The sequence below is a fragment of the Geotrypetes seraphini genome, chromosome 11 (genome assembly GCF_902459505.1).
Source record: "Geotrypetes seraphini chromosome 11, aGeoSer1.1, whole genome shotgun sequence".
Taxonomy (NCBI): domain Eukaryota; kingdom Metazoa; phylum Chordata; class Amphibia; order Gymnophiona; family Dermophiidae; genus Geotrypetes; species Geotrypetes seraphini.
In genome coordinates, this window is record NC_047094.1 from 49,968,403 (window position 1) to 49,991,798 (window position 23,396).

The 23,396-nt window shown below is 44.2% G+C and overlaps 1 protein-coding gene across 2 annotated transcripts in view; it reads right to left on the reverse strand.

Moving 5' to 3' along the window:
• The window catches only part of CCDC78 (coiled-coil domain containing 78), a 144,986-nt gene that overhangs the window by 95,064 nt on the left and 26,526 nt on the right, over positions 1-23,396 (reverse strand). For both annotated transcript variants that reach the window (XM_033915014.1, XM_033915013.1), the window contains exons 7-9: positions 20,134-20,308; positions 13,351-13,482; positions 8,886-9,017 (exon numbers count right to left, since the gene is read on the reverse strand). In XM_033915014.1, the coding sequence (XP_033770905.1) occupies positions 8,886-9,017; positions 13,351-13,482; positions 20,134-20,308 (439 nt within the window). The remainder of the gene's footprint in view (positions 1-8,885; positions 9,018-13,350; positions 13,483-20,133; positions 20,309-23,396) is intronic.

Below are 23,396 nucleotides of genomic sequence, written 5' to 3' on the forward strand. Positions count from 1 at the left end.
TCCCCTCCCCCCAGCATACCCCTCCCTGTCTTTTATGAAAATACAATGTTAATGATGACTTTAAAACATTGCACAGGTACAAATTCAGCACTATATGGAGAAAATTAAACCCACCAGTTCATCAAATAGTCATATCCCCCCCTTCCCAATAAACCCCCTCTCCCACCCCACACTTCCACATCCCACCCACCTCCCGGCCAAAATAGGGTAGCTTCCCCCACTATCACAGCTATGGAGGAGCTGAAGGGGGCTAACACAATATGTTTAACAAAAGGCTCTGCCCCTTGGATGTAAAAAATGAATGTAAGGGTCCCAAGTTTCAAAAAGATAAGCTTCCTCTTCCGTATCCCCCTTGCATCTCGAGCCTCCCATATTGCCAGTTGGTTATACCAGTGCCAAAAGGCTGGGTTGGGGGGGTCTGCCACTGTCCAATTCTGCAATATGCAATTTCAGGCCAACAGGCACATCGCCCCACATAAGATCAGATGTCCCCGGCCCCAGTGGTCAAATGCCGCAGGCAACTCTAATACCAATTGAGAAAGAGTGTCCTGTAGGGGCCTGCCCACCAAATCAGACATAGAAATCACTACATGGTGCCAAAATCTTTTAATGGCCGAGTAGGTCCAGAAGGCATGGCCAAATGTATTATTAGCCTGCCCACACTTCAGGCAGGTGGGTGCCTGGATGCCCCCTCTATAAAATAGTTGTTTTGTATGAAATAGGCACGCAAAAACACTAAATAATAGGTCTCTCATAACCAAGCACTCTGGGTCAGGGAAGGTATGAACTTGAGACTTTTTAACACATCCCAGTGTCCCAAGGCCATATGCAAATCTACCTCCCAGTCACTGCAACATTTGGTGAAAGTCTGCAAGTGCATTTTACCTTCTGCTTCTTTCAGCTTATTCATAGAAGACATAGAAATACCAACTGATGAGGAGTAAACCTTATATACTGTAGCCAATGACAATGTCTGTCTGTGCAATTAATAATTTACGGAAACCCTAAAAGAGACGAATGGGACTGATGATAGTCTGCTTGTTGGTTACTTTTCATGATTAGCTCTAAAGGGTTAACCACAGACGCTTGAGATCCCTGGTCTCGTTGTAAAGATTACTATTGCTATTACTCTTTAACAATAGCGTGTCACCTTGAGGTGTTATTTTGTGTGCATCACATTAATTTTTGAAGGGATTTGGTACTGTCTGTTCTCATACATCGTGAAGGTAAGTCTTGTCACAGATCTTATCACACCATGATAACATCAAAGCTGGATTACTTCAGTGCACTCTAGAAAGGGTTTGTACCAACTAGAGAATGATATGGTGACTGTTACCTGCGGCTAGCCCACTAGGACAGGGAAAACAATTAACTGGGTACGAGGACAAGGCTATTCACTGCCCTGTGGAGTGGTGAATGGCCTTGTCCCTGCAGTAAAGGATCTGCTGAGTTGCCTCCCTTCCTTCCCCTCCGAATCAGCAGCAGCACCCCCCTTCATGAGTCTAGCAGCCACCCTCCCTCCCTATCACAGGTGGAACAGTCCCCTATCCTCGTACCCAATGCGTTTGCCACCGGGGGTTCCATTTATAAACAAGGTCTCCTCTGCCAAAGCCAACACGAGGGCTTCCTTCTGATGTCAGAGCTGATGTCAGAGGGAAGCCTTTCTGGTCAGCCAGGGATCCCAGTTACCTCAATTATCCTCCTTCCAGCTTGGCTGCTCCTGCTTGTCTTCAGTGTCAGCTGCACTTGTTTGCCGGACAGCGCGTAGCGACTCTTACATGCTGCATGTGGCTGACCCGGAAGCGAGTGCCGCATGTAAGAGCCACTGCGCATTGTCCCAGCAAAGAAGTAATCTGGTGTTGAAGACAAGAAGGAGCAGCTGGATGGCCCTGAAGGGAACAAGTAAGTAAGAGAAGGGATAGCGTGGGACAAATGATGGGGGGGTGGGAGAGGAGTGTGTTGGGACATGGGAGGGGCACGAATTTGGGACAAAGGCTGGAAGGCATAGAGGGGGACACGAACTCGGGAAACCGAAGGAGGGGGCATGAACTTGGGACACAAGGGAGGGAGTAGAAAGGGAGAATTGTTGGGCATGAGTGTGTAAGTGAGAGGGAAATAGATGGTGCACATTTGGAAAGGAAGAAAGAGGAAATTTGTTGGGAATAGAGAGAGAGGAGTGAGATTGAGATAAATGGGGAAGAGAAGGATGAGAGGGAGAAATATTGGATATGGTGGTGGAGAGGGAACAGAGGGACAGATTAAAGGGGATGCAAGGGGGAGGAATGTTGGACATAGTGATGGAGGGAGAGGTGTGGCATGGTACTAGAGAGGAGTGATAGAAGGAGAAATGTTGGGCATGGAGCTGGTGGCCAAGGGTGAAAAATGCTGCACATGATCTGGGGGATGAGAGAGGGAGAAATGTTGGATGTGGCAGTAGAGGGAGTGGGAGAGATGCAGCCTGGATCTCTCTCTCTTTTTCCCTACTCTCACAGAATGGTGAGATGATGAAGGCAGGGAGATGGGCACAGGGGAAATACTAGAAAGGAACGTATAGGAGATATAGAGAAGGGAGATGCTGAACATGGGGAACAATACATACACAGAGACAGAAGATGGATGGTAAGGATGGAGAAAGAAGAAATGTCAAATGGTCATTAGACCCTGACAAGTGAGTTAGGAGAAGACAAATTAAATGTCAGCGCCTGAGACCAACATGATTTGAAGAATAAAATGAGACAACAAAAGGTAGAAAAAATAATTTTATTTTCTATTTTGTGATTAGAATATATCAGATTTGAAATATGTATCCTGCTAGAGCTGGTATTAGACATAACTGGGGACCACAAAGCCCAGGCTGTGCTTCTTTAGCTGCACTCCCCTAACACTATTCCTGTCATGTGTAACTGCGGTTAGCATGATATTTCTGTGTAGTATTCTGTAATAATTTGGCTTATTCCATTTTCTTAACAGTGGAGGGAATATATGTAAAGGAGAGGGGACTCAGGGGTTTGCTTGATCCTTGCTCTGTATTATTTGGGTTTATAAAATGATAATTGTACAGAATATTGTTTCTTTTTATACTTTAATATAAATAAGTTCAATATAAAATCATAACTATTTGAGGCTTGGACGGATGGGATCAGACAATTTGTGGGGACGGGACAGGGACCGAGCTCACGGGGACAGGACAGAGACAGGGACAAATTTTTTGCCCGTGTCATTCTCTAGTATCAACTCCAGTTGATTTAGAATGCTGCAGCATAACTGATGGAAGGTTGTAAATAATGTGATCACATCATACCATTCCTGCAAAAACTTCACTGGTTACCAGTACAATACAGGGCTATACAGGGCTAAATTTAAAACTCATGTCTGATCTTTAAGGCCCTTAAAATAAATGAGCCAGTGTTTTTCGAGAACAGAATCTCTCTATACACTTCCCCAAAAATATCCTTAACGCATCCTCTCTAAAAGAAATCACAAAATATGGCACCCATTCTCTGGAGTAGCCCCCACAACAAGATTATTTCTACTTCAAGAAGCACACAAAGGCTTGGCTTTCCCAAGCTTTTAATTGAAGAAGCAACTACCGTATTTTCACGTAGATAACGCGCACCCGTGTAAAACGCGCACACGGGTATAGCACGCGAAAAACACAAATCTATGTACAGAAATTTTTATATACCGCGCACACCCGTATACTGCGCATGCTGCCCGACTCTCCCGTCGCCGCCCAACTCTCCTTTCGCCCGCCCCGACTCTCCTCTGGCCACCCCGACTCTCCTTTCGCCCGCCCCGACTCTCCTCTCCCTCTTGAAGTCCTGTCCCCACCCTGAAAGCCTGATGCCCCCCCCCCCGACGTCCGATTCACATCCCCCCCCCCGCAGGACCGCTCGCACCCTCACCGCGAAGGACCGCTTGCATGCACCCGCACCCCGAAGGACCGCTCGCACGCACTCCCACCCGCACCCCTACCCTGAAGGATCGCTCGCACAGGCTCCCGACCCCCCCCATCATGTAGAAGCTCCTACCGGTGTCCTGCTGCTTCCTCTTGGCAGTCCCGACTCCCCGACACGATCGGGGCAAGAGGGAGCTCAAGCCCTCTAGCCCCAGCCAACCGCGGCACCCCCGACACGATCGGGGTAAGAGGGAGCTCAAGCCTCCTGGGGGCAGGGCCTTGGGCACATGGTCAGGTTGGACCCATGTGCCTCAGGCCCCGCCCCCAGGTGGGACCTAAGGCTCCCGGGCCTATTCTGATTGGCCCAGGCGCCTTAGGCCCCACCAGTAGGCGGAGCTTTGGGACAGATGGGCCAATCCGGCCTCATTCCGTCATTGGCTGCCTGCCGGACAGGCGAGTTTGACTCCCGTCTGTCCGGCCAACTACACAAAGGTACGGGGAAGGGGGATGGGGGTGTCGTGGGGGTCGGCCAGGGGGGTCGCGGGTCGGCTGGGGGGGGGGGTCGGAGGTTCTTGGGGGTCGGTCGTTGGGGGGAGGGGGGTTTGCGTCGAGGGCAGGAGGGCCTGGGATCCCTCCTGCCCGTAATGTAGTGCGGGGTGGGGGTAGGGGGTCGCCGTGGCCAGGAGGGTTTGGGCTCCCTCCTGGCCGGAACAACTAGCGGGGGGGGGGGGGGTCGCCAGGGCCAGGAGGACTTGGGCTCCCTCCTGGCCCGATATTGTCGGTGAGTTGGGGAGTCGGCGGGGCAAGAGGGCTTGGGCTCCCTCTTGCCCCGATCGTGTCGGGTGTGCCGCGGTTGGCTGGGGCAAGAGGGCTTGAGCTCCCTCTTGCCCCGATCGTTTCGGGTGTGCCGCGGTTGGCTGGGGCAAGAGGGCTTGAGCTCCCTCTTGCCCCGATCGTGTCGGGTGTCGGGACCACCAAGAGGAAGCAGCAGGACACCGGTAGGAGCTTCTACATGATGGGGGGGATCGGGAGGCTGTGGGGGTGCGGGTGCGGGTGGGAGTGCGTGCGAGCGGTCCTTCGGGGTGGGGGTGCGTGCGAGCGGTCCTGCGGGGGGTGAATCGGACGTCGGGGGGGGGGGAACTATGTTAAAAAAATTTTGTACAACGCGCTCACGCGTATAACGTGCGAGGGTATGCGCGGTACGTAAAAACCACGTATAACGCACGCGTTATATGCGAGAAAATACGGTAATTAGCTAGACACATACACAAGGACTAATACCAGCTGCACATATTGTAGCAGGGCTTGCTTATCTACTCTTATTGTACTGAAATCATTTTCACAGAATTTTTCTGACTCCATGTGCATGTTTTTCTTAAGTTAGTCACCCTTATTTTCCATCTGACTCACATTACTTTATCTTATCTATCTATGGCCCGTTTTACAAAGCCCAATAGTACCCAATGGCCCCTTTTACAAAGCCCAATAGAGCACGGTAAATGCTCTGATGCCCATAGGAATTGAATGGGCGTCAGAGCCTTTGCCATACTGTGGCACTTGCCTGGGTGGCTTTGAAAAAGGGGGCCTATATGTTCCACTTTTTGCTTATACCCTATGGGGCTCATAATCAAAAGAGAAATATGTCCCAAAACCGGCCTAATTCGGCACTTGGATGAACATTTCTCAAATACGTCCAAGTGCTGATACCAAAAACGGGTTTTGGACGTATTTCTAAACGACCTAGGCCTTCATAGTGCTGCTGAATGACCAAAGCTAAACAGGGCGTTTCAGGAGGCATGTTGAGGGCGGGAGTTGGGCGGGACATGGGCCGGCTTAGACTTAGTCGTATAGCATGTATAACCGAAAGTTATACAGCCAGGGATCGACGGAACCTGGACATTGTTACTTAGACCATGTAAAACATGGTCTAAGTCACAAAAAACCACCTAAACTCACCAGATAAGCACTGAAAACACATAATACAGATCCCCACACACCCAGTGATCACTGATCTCCCCTCACCCCATAAAAATATTAATCACATCTTTAAAATTCAGCCTCCAGACCATCATCACCTGGCCGCCTGGCATAGGAAAGTCTAGTCGTCCAGCACAGAGGCAGCTTAAGTCGTCTTGGGGGTGGGTTAGGAACCAATAGAGAGGAGGACCCATGCCCATAAGCCTCTGTAATCACTGCACTGATACTTAAACATGTGCACTGCCCTATACACCCCCAAAATCCTTTTTTATTGGCATATAAGTGGCTCCTGCAGCCATAAGGGCTATTGCGGTGGTAGATAAGTGGGTCTAGGGGATTCTGGAGGTGGTTGGGGGGGCTCATCGTAACCTATAAGGGAGCTGTAGTGAGGAGAAGACATGGTACCCTTTTTGTGAAGTTCACAGCAGTGCCCTGTAAGGTACCCCACTATTTAGGTGGCATGTCTGGGTGTGCAGTCCATCACTTTGCAGACCCCTCCCACGTCCAACAGGGCTTGTTCTAGGCGTTTTGGACTTGGACGGAAAGTTGGACGAAAATGTGGTATAAAGATGGACGATCATATCGGCAGGACGTATAATTAGACAATTTTCAAAACGAAAAAAAAGTTGGACGTATTTTTTGAAAATGTGTCTTAAGCTGTTTTTTACTTTGGACGAATTGCGAGATGGACGTAACCGGCTTAGACGTCCCTTTCGATTATGCCTCTCCACGCTGTCTATAAAAACAATTTAATGTACTGTATATTATATTGACATTTTAAGTAGCATACTATCGGCCTCTTTTACAGAGCAGCTGCGCTAACAGAGCAGTAGCAGCTGCGCTAACAGTCCCAAAGACCATAGAGATTTAAAGGGCTTCGGGGCTGTTGCTGCGCAGCAGCCGCTAGCGCAGTTTTGTAAAAGAGGCCGTATGCCATAATGTGTACTGTTATTTGAATATTTTTACTGTTAACTCCACAGAGGGGAAGGTGTTGGGTACAATTTTACATAATATGTTATAATATATTCTATAATATGGGTATATTCTGATTGAAAATATGATGAAGGTTGGGAGGTAGGGGGGTAAACGTATCACTAGATTTTTATGTAGTAGATATCAAAGTGCTATTGTGTAATAACTTGTTGAAATATATTATTTTGTGCACTTAGGCCCAGATTCTCTAAAAGTGCGTCCCGATTTTAGGCAGCTGTAGGCGTCCTACAGCTGTCTAATCAGCCAATCGGGATGCACGTTTTTTTTTAAAAAAATGCTCCCCAGGCAGGCCGCCTATATTGAAGGCGATAGGCCCTGATTCTGTATAGGACGCCCGGGAGAGGCGTCCTATTCAGAATCGGCCTAAACTAAACCCCGATTCTGTAACCGGCGTCCATGTTACAGACGCGGGTTAGAGAATCGGGTTAGATTAGACACGGCCCGCTACACTTATCGCGGCAAGGGATCTCTCTGCCGCTATAAGTATAGCGGGCCGCGGCCTGTCCGATCGGATGCCCCCCCCCGACAATACCGACCGACCGCCCCCCCCCCCGACACTACCAACCGCCCCCACCCCCGACATTACCGATCTCCCTCCCACCCCGACACTACTGATGCTGGCAGGAGAGTGTCCAATCCCTCCTGCCCGAAGACGGCACATCCCCCCCCCCTCCTGCCCGAAGACGGCACATCCCCCCCCTCCTGCCCGAAGACTGCACACCACCCCCCGGCGCTAACAACCCCCAAACTAACCTGTTCTTCGGGCCAGACGGTTCTTTCCCGTCTAGCCGGTAAGCCCGCCTCGTCGAAATGAGGCGGGCTCGCCCCTTCCCGGCCCATCCCACCGAAGCCTAAGGCCTGATTGGCCCAGGCTCTAGAAGCCTGGACCAATCAGGCCTTAGGCATAGCGGGTCCGCCCATCCCCACTAAGTCTAAGGTCTGATTGGCCAAGTGGGGATGGGCGGACCCGCTATGCCTAAGGCCTGATTGGTCCAGGCTTCTAGAGCCTGGGCCAATCAGGCCTTAGGCTTCGGCGGGATGGGCCGGGAAGGGGCGAGCCTGCCTCATTTCGACGAGGCGGGCTTACCGGCTAGACGGGAAAGAACCGTCTGGCCCGAAGAACAGGTTAGTTTGGGGGTTGTTAGCGCCGGGGGGTGGTGTGCAGTCTTCGGGCAGGAGGGGGGTGGGGGTGCGCCGTCTTCGGGCAGGAGGGGGGTGCGCCGTCTTCGGGCAGGAGGGATTGGGCACTCTCCTGCCAGCATCGGTAGTGTCGGGGTGGGAGGGAGATCGGTAATGTCGTGGGGGGGGGGCATCCGATCGGACAGGCCGCGGCCCGCTATACTTATAGCGGCAGAGAGATCCCTTGCCGCGATAAGTATAGCAGCTGCGTCTACTTACAATGTAGACCAGCATTTTGCTGGCCTACATTTTTAAGGTTTCTTCCTCTACTAGGGAGACGCGTAGGGCCACCTAGGTTCGCCTAAGGCCCTTAGGCGAGCTTAGGCGTCTTGCGGGTCTCCCTAGGCTACCTGAGGTGCCTTCAGGCCTGCCTGGGGAGCATTTTTTTTTTTTAAAACGTGCATCCCGATTGGCTGATTAGACAGCTGTAAGACGCCTACAGCTGCCTAAAATCGGGACGCACTTTTTGAGAATCAGGGCCTTATTGTCAAATTTGAAAATGAATAAAGAAGGAAAAAAAAAATGAATATTTTTACTGCTGTAATTGTCTTTTGCCTAAGTCCAATTTATCTTGCTGTAAATCGCCCTGGGTGAGTTTCTTCACAAAGATGGTAAATAAATCCTAATTAATAAATAAAAAATATATGTGGACTTACCCTGTAACGTGATTTTTTTTTTTTTTTGTAATATGTGAACAATGAATACAAATATTTGCAAAAAGCATTTGTTGTAAGAGCTCATGGGATGTTGGCTATACTTTTTTATCTCAATTAATTTATACTCTGCTTCAGTAACTCTAGTCTCCATCCTTTACTGCTCGCTTTCTTGTCTGCCTTACCTTTAGCTTCTCTTCTTCATTGAAGACCAGCTTAGATGAAAGGTCAGTTTTGGAGCCTGCCAACTTTCCCATCTTTTCCTGAATCTCTCCAAGTTTTGTGTACAATCTCTCATTTCTATCCTGCAGCTGCACCTGGATGTGACAAACAGTCAATTCCAGCAGTTCTGTCAAAGCATTGTTAATGGTCACATTACACATTTAGGAGTGCCAAATATATTGTGACTACTGAACGGGCAAAAGTAGACCTCAGGGCTACATCATGAATCTGATGGCAGAACTGGTCCTTATGGATCCAACAAACTAGATAATTATGCAGATTATAAATTGTGTAGTATTGGATTAGGATTAGGATTTTTTTATATATATATACCGCCTATCAAGGTTATCTAAGCGGTTTTTACAATCAGGTACTCAAGCATTTTCCCTATCTGTCCCGGCGGGCTCACAATCTATCTAACGTACCTGGGGCTACAGAGGATTGAGTGACTTGCCCAGGGTCACAAGGAGCAGTGCAGGGTTTGAACCCACAACCCCAGGGTGATGAGGCTGTAGATCCAACCACTGCGCCTAAAGAAGAAAAGGAATTTTCTGATTGAAATTCATCTCAAAACCCAATATATTTTTTTTTATTATTGAACATACATAACAATTTGAGAAAGCCACCAGAAAGATCAATAGTATCCACCAGTGGCTAGAACCGCTGTCAAGATTTTTAAATTGTTTTTTGAAGCTGGTGGCCATATAGATGCATTCCGATATCAAACATACTTCACAGATGCTTCAATTACTGGATCAATATGGTTATGTTCCAGAGGATGCATGGCTTATTATTCTGGATGTTACATCATTCTATACCTATATTCCACTACAGGGAGCTTACAACACTATCAATGCCACTACAGCATAGAAATGAAATTTCAGCTGCCTGTTATGAGTTTTTGAAACCACTCTTGTGAGACGGTAAAAAGCTTTATTCTTACAGCCATGGTAAAAGTCCTTTTTTTTTTTTAACCAAGGTTACCCACAGGTTCCCATCCCCATGTCTTTCTCTGTTATTGATGGATGGGAATCTAGAGACCTTGAACTGGACTGTTTTGGATTTTTCAGAAAAACTGGTTACCACTTGGTGCTTGGTAATACATTGATTCTTACTCCAGTGCTGTGTATGGCTGGGTTTTTCTGTTTGGCCCCTTCAGTGCCTCTGAATCTCCCATTTTATTTTTCCTCCTGTTAGTGCAAAGGCAGTCTGGTATTATGGAAACTTTGAAAATAGTATATTTGATTGAATAGTTTGGCCAAATACTTCTGCTTGCACGTTTGTTATTTCTGTTTCACAGCTGGGAATATTTATGTTCTAATTTCAGTGTTTCACTCTGTGGGTTGGTTTTGGGGATACTCTTCTTTCCTGTTTGAAGGATCCTCGAGCCCCCCTCTGGGCGATGCCCTTCTTTCTCGGCTGAGGGGCTTCCAAGTCTGTCCCTTCAGTGGATGAATCTGCGCTGTCCATGGAAAATCTTTTTTACACAGCAGATTGTCTTTCTGGTAACACAGGATCTGATTTTCAGATATGGGAAGCAGCCTGGCTACCTCCCATGGTCAGTGGTGAACCCAGAAATTCAGTGCCAGGCCCATATCTGACAATTGGCACTGAATTCTGGTCTATGTCAAGCCATGTTTGACATAGCTGGCCAAGCCGATATTTATTGGCTGACTAGCTAAGTCATAACAGCCAAAGATAGACCTGCTATTTAGGCAGCTCTATATTGGCTGCTCAACTTAGCCAGTCAGCCAATGAATATTGGTGCTGATCGCCTATGTTGTGTAACATAGCCAGTGACCAGGCTAGCTGCTGACTGGGATATTCAGTGGGAGATAGCTGGCTATCACCCACTGAAAATTGGAGGTTAGTCAGCTTAGCGCTATTTAGCTGGTGAGAAGCTAGAGCTGAAGCTGGAGGAAACTGTTCCCAGCCGACTAAATAGTGCTGAATATTGGGCGGACAGCCTATTACTAGTTCCATTTAGATTATTTTAATGCTAGAAAATGTTATAACTTCCTAAGATGGAAACAGAAAAAAAAAAATTATCATAGTAAGTTCACCCCACCCCACGTGATTCTGGTTTTCTATTTTCCTTAAATACAAAATAGACAGGGACTTTCAGTTTTTATTTTGTTTTATCTTTCCCAGGAATATAGCACTATTATGACCAAAAAAAGAAAAGGGAGAAAATCAGTGAAAAGTGGCCAGTTTTTCCAATTAATTGTCAATGTTTATATTGGTGGGTAGAAGCCAGGATAATAAACAAAATCCAGTTAATATTTAGCCCATGATGGTCAATGTGCTTTTGAAACACTGACTGCCAAAGGCAGATATGGGACTAAGGGCTCCTTTTACTAAGCTGCGCTAGCAGTTTTAGCACATGCGCTAGACGCTAACGCCACCATTGAGCTGGCGTTAGTTCTTGGCGCGTAGCACGGGGGGCAGTGCACGCTAATCTGCAATGTGCACTAAAACCGCTACCGCAGCTTAGCAAAAGGAGCCCTAAATATTCAGTATCCTGATACTAGCACGAATATCTGGTACATTGGCAGCCACTGGAAGTTATCTGGATACCACCAATGTTCAGTGCCAGTAGGACAGCCTCTTATCTGCTCCAACTTGCCCGATGCTTTTGGGCATGGGCCCTGAATATTAGTGGTGTCTGGAAAACTCTTGGCTCTGCCTTTTCTCCAAGCCCCGATCGCCCTGGCACTAACTGAAGAATGCCATTGAAGTCCAGGCAAATATTCAGTGGCAGTCTCCAGTTATGTTACTGAATATGAGCGCAGGACCCAGTCAGTATGATTTAAGTGGTTAAGACATGCTGAATACCAACCCAGCTGTGTTATCAATTACCATGCTGCCACAGGAGCACACATAAATTCATGCACTAAGGGGGAAATTCTATAAACAGCACTTCAACTTAGGCACCAGCTGTTTAAAATGGCAAAAAAAACATTACAGTTAATGCGTCTACTGGCGACTAAATAAAAGGCACCAGAATTGAGCCTATGTAGGGGCTTTACGGCACTTAATGCCACTATGGGTGTTGTTAACGCTGGCGTTAGACACAGTAAAGTACCTATGTAGGCGTGATTCACAACAAAGATAGGCACTGGAAATGTAAGCCTAGAACACCCTGACCTACTTTTCAAGCACCTATCTTTCCCAGAGGCGCAATTCTTTATACAAATTGACATGTTTTTCAGGAGGCCACCGATATTGGAACCATATAGATCAGTGGTTCCCAACCCTGTCCTGGAGAACCACCAGGCCAGTCGAGTTTTTGGGATAGCCCTAATGAATATGCATGAGAGAGATTTGTTTATAATGAAGGTGACAGGCAAGCAGATCTGCCCCATGCATATTCATTAGGGCTATCCCAAAAACCCGATTGGCCTGGTGGTCCTCCAGGACAGGGTTGGGAACCACTGATATAGCCTGGAATGGGGCCTGGAATGGGGCATGAAATGGGCAGGTTATGGGTGGGGAATGAGTATGGAATGTACCTTGCATTCAGAACCTGGTAATTTACCGCATGCTGTCACTGATGAGGATAGGGTGGATATACAGGGTGCCCACAAAAACGCTCCTTGCTTATTGGAAAATGTTTATAAATAAGATGACAGCAAATACAAGTCCCACAAAGCACGGTTAACAAGATCTTACATAATCGTTTGCACTTTCACCCTTATAAACTGCAAATGATGCAGAAGTTACAACCTTCAGACAATTGCAATGCCACAAAATGACCAGGTGTTCCTCAAGTGGCCCCTGAGATCACCGGACATTACTGTTTGTGACTTTTTCCATACTTTCCAACAATCCTTGTGAGTGAGAACAGCTTGATGTTATGGATACAACTTGGTTTAAATTTCCTGTGTGGAGTTAAAAGTCAGCTACGTGGTCTTCCTTCCTTCTCCCTAAAACAGCCACAGCAAATAAGAGTCAGGCCAGGGCTACAATAGGAAGTTTGAAAATTGCTACTTTAGGGGCTCCTTTTACTAAGCTGCGTTAGGGCATTAATGCGCAGAATAGCGCGCGCTAGACGCTAATGCCAGCATTGAGCTGGCGTTAGTTCTAGCCGCGTAGCGCGGGGTTAGCGCACGCTAATCTGCTGAGAATTTATAGGCAAAAATCATCTTAAATAGAAAATGAAAAGCCCTAAGAATAGGGGAACATCCTGGGATAGTACCTCAAAATAAAGGAAAAAAGGGAGAAGAATATGTTTTAGTCACAAAGCCTTTAAACCTATGAATAAAAATAATTCACTGACATAACACATCACAGGATTATTTTGTTGCAAACCCTTGCTTGCAAACCCTCTCAACTTCATTGCTAAACCCATAGGAAAGCATAGGAATATTACGTACACAAACTAGACCGAAATTAAACATTTAGATCAGATAGAGACTGAATCCTTACATTTTCACTGATAAGGCGTTGGTTCTGCTCCTTGAGGGCAATAGTGTTCTCAGTGTCCCCCTGGGTGTCCATGTTGTCATATGGACGATGCTGAAGGGCCAGGATTCTTGCACGATACTGGGTCAACAATGACTGTAGAGGAAAGAAAGAAGGGGAACTCAGATGAGTCTAATCAGAACAGTTCAGTTTCTGCCACTTACTTAACCTGTGTGTGTTTACAGCCTGGGGGTTGCTAGGAACTCAGGTTGCTAATATGCCTTTGTCTCTATTTCTCGCAGTGAACCTTATCTCATTTCTACAGAGGCAGGGCTAATTATTTTATCTGGAGGCATCACCATGATCTTTGAGAGGAGGGGCATACGAGCCTAATCTGAATTTTTGACTGGATGAGATGGTAAAGGTTGACCACTACAACAGAGGAGCGTGCTTTCTTATTACTACATGTTGGTGCAGTGACTCAAATGCAGGATTAGGAATATGATTCTCTCGCAGAGGAAAAAGCTTTGGTTCAATGTATATTATTTCCTTTCCATTGGCAGTTTATGGGATGTCTTATACTTCTAGTTATATCTTTTCTCCCTATTTTCTTTTCTGAAAAAATTATGTATATGTTGAGATACTTCTTTGGTTAGAAGAATTAACTTTTTTTGAGCAGTCTAAGCAGGTAATTCTCAATTTCTAATCTGAAAATATCTATTTCAAGCAGGTATATCCTAAAACACCTTTATATTTAAATAATTTATTAATAATTTATTGTTTGGATTTTTAAAGCTGTTTACCCACATATAGACAGCAGGCAAGCAAAAATGAATAATGTGCTAATTTGTTTTAATGTAAATGTATCGCGTATGAAAATGTCAGTTCTAAACTGGCAAGCTATCGCATTGCACAAAACGTTGTACAGAAAAGTAGCAGTTTATGTTTGTAAAAAAAAAATGGAACAATTCTGCTATCCAGTTAGCAGTGAGATTTAGAAGGTCACTTGAGTCTTGTCAATGATTTAAAGAAAATACATATTTTGTTCTATTTTTTAAAAAAAAATAACAATGCTCTCCTTTTCTGTGGAATCTACCACAAAGAACTGCCCCTCTCTCTTGCTCCAGCTCAAGACATTAGATCACGTGGACAGGAGAGAGCTGGACGGGGGACCCGCGGAGTTCAATACATCTCGAGCCGCGAGGCTCGTCTTCTGTTCCTGCCTGCCCTGCCGCTCACATATAGCCGATCGCAAGTGTTCCCCGATGTCAGCGCTGACGTCGGAGGGAGGGCTTAAGCAAAGCCTGCCCTCCGACGTCAGCGCTGACGTCGGAGAATACTTCCGGTCGGCTATTTGTGCGCGGCAGGGCAGGCAGGAACAGAAGACGAGCCTCGCGGCTCGAGATGTATTGAACTCCGCGGGTCCCCCGTCCAGCTCTCTCCTGTCCACGTGGGGCGGACCTCCCCTCCCCCTAGACTGTGGCCTAGGACCCTGGGGGAGCCCGGGCCCCCTGTCAGCTCCGGGCAGGAAACAGAAGACAAGCCTCGCGGCTTGAGCTTCGTTTTGCTGAGAAAGTTGCAAAGATGGGCTGGGAGGCAAACGCGGAACACAAAAGGGGGGAGGGAGTGCGTTTTGGACACAAGGCATGAACTTGGGAGAGAGGAAGGGAGGGAAAGAGATGCTGAAGTGGGGGAGAGCATGGGTTTTTGGACACAGAAGGCATGGACTTGGGAGAGAGAAAGGGAGGGAAAGAGATGCTGAGGTGGGGGAGGGAATGGGTTTTTGGACACAGAAGGCATGGACTTGGGAGAGAGGAAGGGAGGGAAAGAGATACTGAGGTGGGGGAGGGAATGAGTTTTTGGACACAGAAGGCATGGACTTGGGAGAGAGGAAGGGCGGGAAAGAGATGGTTGTGTACACGGGGAATAGAAGAAAGGAGAATTTTTGGTCATAGGGAGGGAGTGAGGTACAGAAAGTGGCATACCAGAGTGGGGGGGGGGGCGGTCCGCCCCGCCCCGGGTTTACGTCCCAAGGGGGTGCACAGCTGGCCACCCTCCAGTGTTCTCCCTAGGCCGGCAAACTGCGGCTCTTTAGTCACTTGAGTGCCACCGCCGCCATCGGGAACAGGCCGGCGCCAAGTTCTCCCTGCTTTTCCCTGTGGGGCCGGCCAACTCTCGCCACTCGCGTCAATTCTGACGTCAGAGAGGACGTTCTGGGCCAGCCAATCGCTGCCTGGCTGGCCTAGAACGTCCTCTCCGACGTTAGAATTGACGTCGGGTGGCGAGAGTTGGTCGGACCCGCGGGGAAGAGAAGCAGGGCGAACTCGGCGCTGGCCTGTTCCCGATGGCGGCAGTGGCAGCCTATTCCCCAGTGGCGGTGGCAGCATTTTCCCAATGGTGGTGGCATAGGGGAGGGCAGAGAGAAAGAAAGAAAGGGGGGACAGGAAGCCAGAAAGAAAGAAAGGGGGCAGGGTGAAACAAAGAAAAATGGGGCACGGAAAGAGAGAGAGAGAAAGACAGACATACAGAACAAAAGAGGGTGTGGAGAGAGAAAGAAGGGGGCAGGGTGAGAGAGAAAAACAGACATACAAAAAGAAAGGGGGTATGGAGAGAGAGAAAAAGAAAGAAGGGGCAGGGTGAAACAAAGAAAAAGTTTGGGGAGGGAATGAGGTCTGGAGGAGAGGAAGCATACAGGAGGCTGAAAGAAGGGAAGAAATATTGGATGCACAGTCAGAAGAATAAAGTGCAACCAGAGACTGATGAAATTACCAAAGGTAGGAAAAATGGTTTTATTTTCAATTTAGTGATCAAAATGTGTCTGCTTTGAGAAATTATATATGCTGTCTATATTTTGCACTATGGCCCCCTTTTACTAAACCGCAATAGCGTTTTTTAGCGCAGGGAGCCTATGAGAATTGAGAGCAGCGTGGGGCATTCAACGCAGCTCCCTGCGCTAAAAACCGCTATCGCGTTTTAGTAAAAAGGGAGGGGGAATATTTGTCTATTTTTGTATAGTTGTTACTGAGGTGACATTGCATAAAGTCATCTGCCTTGACCTCTTTGAAAGCCCGCGGAATATAAATGATAATTAACATTTTCTCTGCGTACAGCGTGCTTTGTGTTTTTAAAATTTTATTGTTGGTAGATCATTTTGACTTGGCCACAAAGGTAAGGGGGAGGGAGGGAGGGGAACTGCTGAAAGACATCTAATAATCCTTGAAGGCTTGACTGTGCAGGGAATTTAATCATGTTTTGTTATGTGACTGGCATTATTTAGACTTTAATTTCTATGAATGAATAGAATGAAAATGATATAAATTACTTGCTTGTTTTTATGTGCGTGTGCTGAAGGAAAGTGGAGAGAGAGTGGGCTGAGGACGCTGAAGGGAAATGGGGAAGAGAGAATGGGGAGAAGACGCTGATTTATAAATTGACAATTGTACAGAATATTGTTTCTTTTTTATATTCATCCATAGCTGCATGTTAATGATGTGCTCATATGCACTTATTTATCATCATAACATATACATCATCATTAACATGCAGCTGTGGATGTGTAAGGACAGGCTGAGGAGGATGGATGGGAAGGAAGGAAGGTGCACATATCAACATATCGTACATTTTTAACATGCATGATGCAGCTATAGGCAAGCAGAGGAGGATGGGATCATACAGATGTGTATGTTCAGATATGCGCTTAGATGTGTAGTTTTTTCTGATATATTTATTAAGCTTACAGTATTTATAAAAACACATTTAATACTTGTTACAAAAAATATTGTGCAATTGTGATCTACTTCTGGCCTACAAAGGTCAAAAGAAATCCTTAACTGAGATTTTACATTCAAAAGTGAATTAAAGCTACTAGCACTATTATTTATTAGTTATTTATTATGCAGATGTTTGTTAGTTTGTTATTAGTTCAGTATTAGACATATGTTAGTTTAGAATAGATAGGTATAGATTAGTTTAGTTTAGGTTAGGTTAGGGCCCTGCTGAAAGAGTCTACCTTGACGTGGTTGCAGGCTTACAAATCTTTTGGTCAAAGAGTGCGGTGACAGAGAAAAGTATGTGTGTATTCGGCCCATGGAAGAAGGGGGGGGTCGGGGGGAAGGGGTGCGTGGGGGGCCCAATAGGATTGCTCAGTAAGGGGCCCAGAAATTTCTGATGGCGGCCCTGCCCCCCCCCCCCCATACTTTTAACTTCTCTGGCATGAGCAGCTTACTCATATTGGTGTCGGCTGCGCTTTGACATCATTTCCTAGGCACGGATCCGTGAAGTGACGTGGGAGAGAGTGCCGATGCCGATGCCAACGCAGGCAGCAACCTTGCGTTGGGTTTCTTTTTTTTTCCATTATTTTTTATTTTCTAATTTTTCATAAAGTGTACATAATAATAAATTACAATTGATAAATGCATATTATCACTTTTATATCTAATACATTATATATCTGAATTTGATTTTCCCCCTCACCCTCCCCCCTCCCTTTCATTACTTTAATATAATATTTTAATTTTCAAATTTTTATAAAAAGTATACAACATATTAGAATACAATTGATAAATATTCAATAACTTTTTTATATCTAATACAATATAATCTAAACAAATTTTGTCCCATTTCCCTCCCCCCACCCTTTTATTACCTTTTATTCATACGTTATATTTTGTATAATATATTATAACATACTATGTATAAATTAATTTTTCTTACCCCCCCTTTATGTGTGTCATAAAAAAAGATCCTTAAAAGAAGAAAAGAAGAAGAAAACATCATATTATTTATTCATTACAGTATTTTGTCAATGGCCCCCATATTTTTATAAATTTAGTATATGTCCCCTTTTGTATTGCTATTGTTCTTTCCATTTTAAAAATATGACATATTGTATTCCACCAAAATGTGTAATTTAGGTTGTTGTAATTTTTCCAATTGTTAGTTATATGTTGAATGGCAACCCCTGTCATAATTAATAAAAGCTTATTATTTTCTGGTGAAATTTGACTTTTTATTCTCATCATTGTTCCAAATAAAATTGTATCATATGATATTGCAATATGATTTTCCATTAATTTATTAATTTGTGGCCAAATTGAATTCCAAAAAATTTTAATATAAGGACAATGATATAATAAATGATCTATTGTCCCTGGTTCTAGATTACAGTGCCAGCATCTATTAGACTTAGAACTGTCTAATTTTTGCAAACGAGTAGGGGTCCAAAAAGCTCTATGTAATAAAAAGAACCATGTTTGTCTCATAGATGCTGACACTGTACATCCCATTCTCCAAGACCAAATTAGTGGCCATTGAGATGCATTAATTTGATGTCCAATCTCAATGCTCCAAATGTCTCTTAGACCATTTTTTGGTTTTTTATTTAAATATCCAGATATTAATTTATACCACAATGCGGCTTGATGTCCTAGGAAGTCTGCTTTAAAGCATAAGAACTTTAAACTATATTGATTGTTTAATGATTTCCATTCAGGGAACCCAACCTGAATGGCCTGCTTCAATTGCAACCATTTAAAACTTTGTGTTTTATTGAGACCAAATCTATGTTGCAATTGTGGAAAATCCAGCAGTTTACCTTCTGAGATAATATCATCTAGAGTTCTAATGCCTGCATTAATCCAGTTCTTCCAAAGGATTTGAGCTCCGCCAATTTTGATCTTGGAGTTTATCCATATGGATTGATTAGTTGATTTGTATATTGGGATGGGTGTTAATTTATCAATAAATCTCAATGTTTTCCAAGTATCCATTATTATTTTATTTTCTTTGTATCTTTTAGGTATATTAATACTTGGTAGATGAACTAAATTTAGGGGAAACATAAGGCGCCATTCCAAATATAACCAATCTGGTGCATTATCTATAAGTTCTGGGAGGACTTGCGTTGGGTTTCAATTATGGTTGGTTTGTTTATTTATTTATTGGGATTCATTATTGCTCAGGATGTTTACTTCCATTCTGATGGCATTGGGTGATAATCACATGAATGCAATTGATGCATATGGAGAGTCATCTAAAAAACAAACTACTTGATTAAGACTTCTACAAAGATTGCAGATGGAAAATCATCCAAAGATATATGTCATAATGGATTTTACTAAACCCAGATAATTCAAAGGAATTTTGATAGGTGGAAGAAGTCTCTCCAATATATACATAGCCCTGTTAACTTCCACTTTCGCAACCATGACACACACTAATAGCATGTGTTACTACATCTGCACATTGCAATGTGTGGCATGTATTGGGGGGTCTAATTTTATATAATGGAAACTATAATAAATTCAGTACATTCCCTTGCACTACTACATCAGCCAGTATAATATGGCATTCTTTCTACTGCAGAGGAAATGTTTTTACCAGGAGAGTTGTGAGAGATTGTGGTATCTGAAACATACCGAGAAGAAATGGAATCACCTAATCCACAGAAATGAACTAACACAGGAAACAGTGAAGATGACTAAAAGTGTTGTAATTCTTTAATTCAGAATAAGAGTCAGACTGGACAAGATTGTGTTTCAGCCCACATGGTCTACAGCAGGAGTCTTAATTCTTTAGACCACTTTCTTTAAGATAAATGACTTGTAATATAGCTTTAATACGAGTTCAAAAGATGTTTCAAAAGGCCTGTAGCACAAGATATTCAAAGGCCTGTATCCTATCAGAACTGGTAAACCACATATACTCTGTAGAGCTCTTTTTCAGCATGACTGATTCTGACTTTTATTCTGAATTAAAGAGTTACAACACTTTTGGTCATCACTGTTTCCTGTGTTGTCTGAAACATACCTCCATGTAGTAGTCATTTACAACAGGAAAGTTCTTGACTTGAGAGAGCGCTGCACAAGTTTTCAAGACCACAGCCAGGCGTTGTGATTCTGGGGTAGGAGTCAGGCAACAAAGAACCCTGGTTTTACAGTTCCCACCCAGGGTTTCTTCCAGCAGTTGAGTCAATTTGGAGTCACTGTGAACATAAACAGAGGTGAATATAAAACTGCTAAGTTCTCAGTTTGCAGAAGGTCCATGTTGTACTTGAAATGTCAGCTGTTCTATTTATTTATTCAATTTTCTATACCATTCTCCTAAGGGAGCTCAGAATGGTTTACATGAATTTATTCAGGTACTCAAACATTTTTCCCTGTCTAAAACTAGGTAAACTCCCTTCTGACATTAAAAAAGCCAGGGAATACTTGTGCTGTCCCAGTTGTTTGCTGGTTACACTTTGTGAAAGATTTGAGTCCAGCTAGAGCAGTGGTCTCAAACTCAAACCCTTTGCAGGGCCACATTTTGGATTTGTCGGTACTTGGAGGGCCTCAGAAAAAAAAATTGTTAAAGTTTTATTTAAAAAATGACAATTTTGCATGAGGTAAAACTCTTTATAGTTTATAAATCTTTCCTTTTGGCTAAGTCTTAATAATAATATTGTCATTTATAGCTAAGGAGACATATGATCAAGAAACTGTTTTATTTTACTTTTGTGATTATGATAAAAATACCGAGGGCCTCAAAATAGTACCTGGCGGGCCGTATGTGGCCCCCGGGACGCGAGTTTGAGACCACTGAGCTAGAGTTAACGCATGGCTCCAGAAAAAGGAGGACAGATTGAGACATCCGGATTTTACTTCTGTTGCTTACAATGGAAGTAATGCCCAGATGTTTCAATCTGTCCTCCTTACTTCTTTTGCTTTCAAAGAGAACTGCAGACAAATGTACAAAGATGCAGGCTAAATTTATTATACCAAAATCATGAATGTGGTTAATGTTACCACCTTGTACCAAACCAAAGGACCCGACACGGTCCGTGTTTTGGTAAACACACCTTCATCAGGGGTCCCAGGTGGATAAGGTTTCAAATAAAACCGTAAAACAAGAACTTAGCCTGAGAAAATAGCAGCGACAGCAATGAAAATAATCTCTTTGAAAACTCCGCTGTGGCGAAAAAAAGGCATGTTTACCAAAACAAGGACTGTGTCGGGTCCTTTGGTTTGGTACAAGGTGGTAACATTAATTGCATTCATGATTTTGGTATAATAAATTTAGCCTGCATCTTTGTACATTTGTCTGCAGTTCTCTTTGTTTTGGTTTGTGCTCTTAGATTTGTTGGAACATTCACAGCCTCTATGAGGAGTCCCACACTGAAGAGCTGCTAAAATTGCTCCCGGGAACAGTGCTTGTTAACACTAATTTTTTTATTTTTCACACCAATTTAGCCAATTACTTTGCATACAGATTTTCAATCCACGCCCTAAATTGAGTACCTAACATTAAGTAACCTATATAGAATCTGGGGGTAAATGATTAAAGGACATAATTATCAATGTAGGCTACCATTAAGATGTGTTATTTTACCACCAATCCATGCTATTCTAGCATAGGTCCCATTTTATGCAATGTAACCTAGATACTAACTGGGTTAAGAGTTAGGGTTACCATACAAGTCCAGAAAAAGGAGGACGGATTCCGACATCCAGGTATTGCTTTCAATGGAAGTAAAACCCAGATGTTTCAGTCTGTCCTCCTTATTTCCATTGCTTTCAGTGGACGTAAAACCCAGATGTCTCAATCCATCCTCCTTTTATTAGTAACACAACACATCTTCAGAAATCACTGGACCTAATTCACTTCTCAGCACTATTCTGTACAGATTCAAAACTTCCTGTCTTATTACTTGTATTTATAACCATGATTTGTATAGCTCATACAATACAACTCCTAAGACAAATCCAGAAGCAAGCCTTCTAAATTCAATGTTCTCCCCATTCCCCTATAATGTGCCCATTTATGTAACTCATAACCTTTCCTTTTGGTACAATATAATTACAGATCTGAGCTCTATGACTGGAACAGCATAATTTGCAGGATTACCAAAGGATTGTGGCTAATACAAAGTATTCAAGAGACTTGGAATCAACTCATAAAAGATTAGTTTGTCAAGCTATATGGTTGGGGTTTTTTGGGGTTTTTTTTTATTTCTCTGCCCAAGTTGCACAGTAGGGTAAATGTTCAAAGATTAACAGCTCAGAACTTAGTTAAACGGGAGTTTAGGAACAACAATTTTAAACCCACGTTAGGAAGTCAATATATTAAAGGCAATTATTATTGAATCCCCCATCTGACACATTAGGAAAGTCTTTACTTAATGCCTGTGTATAGCATGTGTGTTTAACATAAAATTCATGCTGGAGGGAGGGATCAGGAGAGACTGCCCCCTTAATCCCCAGTGGTTTTTGTCTCCTCCCCAAATACCAAATGGGCAAGGAAACAAGTCTCTGTGACAGCATCAGGATAATATGAAGTTATATTTCTACAGTTGCAAAGGTAACTAACTGGTTATGTGCTGGCTTTGAACACATCACTATTTTCTATATTTACTTAGTTAAAAATGGATGTTTATGCTGAACACACCCAGGGCCTGATTCTATAAGAGGTGCTTAAATTAGGCGCAGTTAGACACCTACATTGAGGATGCCTAGCAATGCCTAACTTAAATCTGCACCTAAGTCAATTGTTTCTTAATGGGTTAAATGGTGTGGCAATTGACCACACTATTAAAAACCCATTAAAAACCAATTATTTTAATTGTTAATTTGTGTTGTGCGTGGAATACCACACAATGTACAGCAATGCCTAATGATGCCTACTTAAAAAGTAGGCATGGTTGGGGCGAAGAATAGGCGTGGTTGACTTAGGCATCACTAGGCATCTGAGGCAGGTGCCCAGAAATTAGACTAGGTACAACCTGGCCTAATATACTGGCGCCTACCTCTAAGATGTCTAGCGATGCTTAAGTCTGCTTAGGCACTGCTAGGTGTGATTCTATAAAGGACACCTAGTGGTTGATTGACAACTGCATGGAATGGTGCCTACATGTTAGGCGCTGTTTACAAAATCAGGCCCCCAATGCCTATACAGCCGTTTCTCCTGTATTTTACAGCCAGCTCTACATGGGCAGATTCTGTATTAAAATATTTATGAAACTTGAAATGTACTGCCCTGCATGTCTCGATTCCGACTTCCACAACCTGTTTAAAATGGTACTACCCACTTCTAAC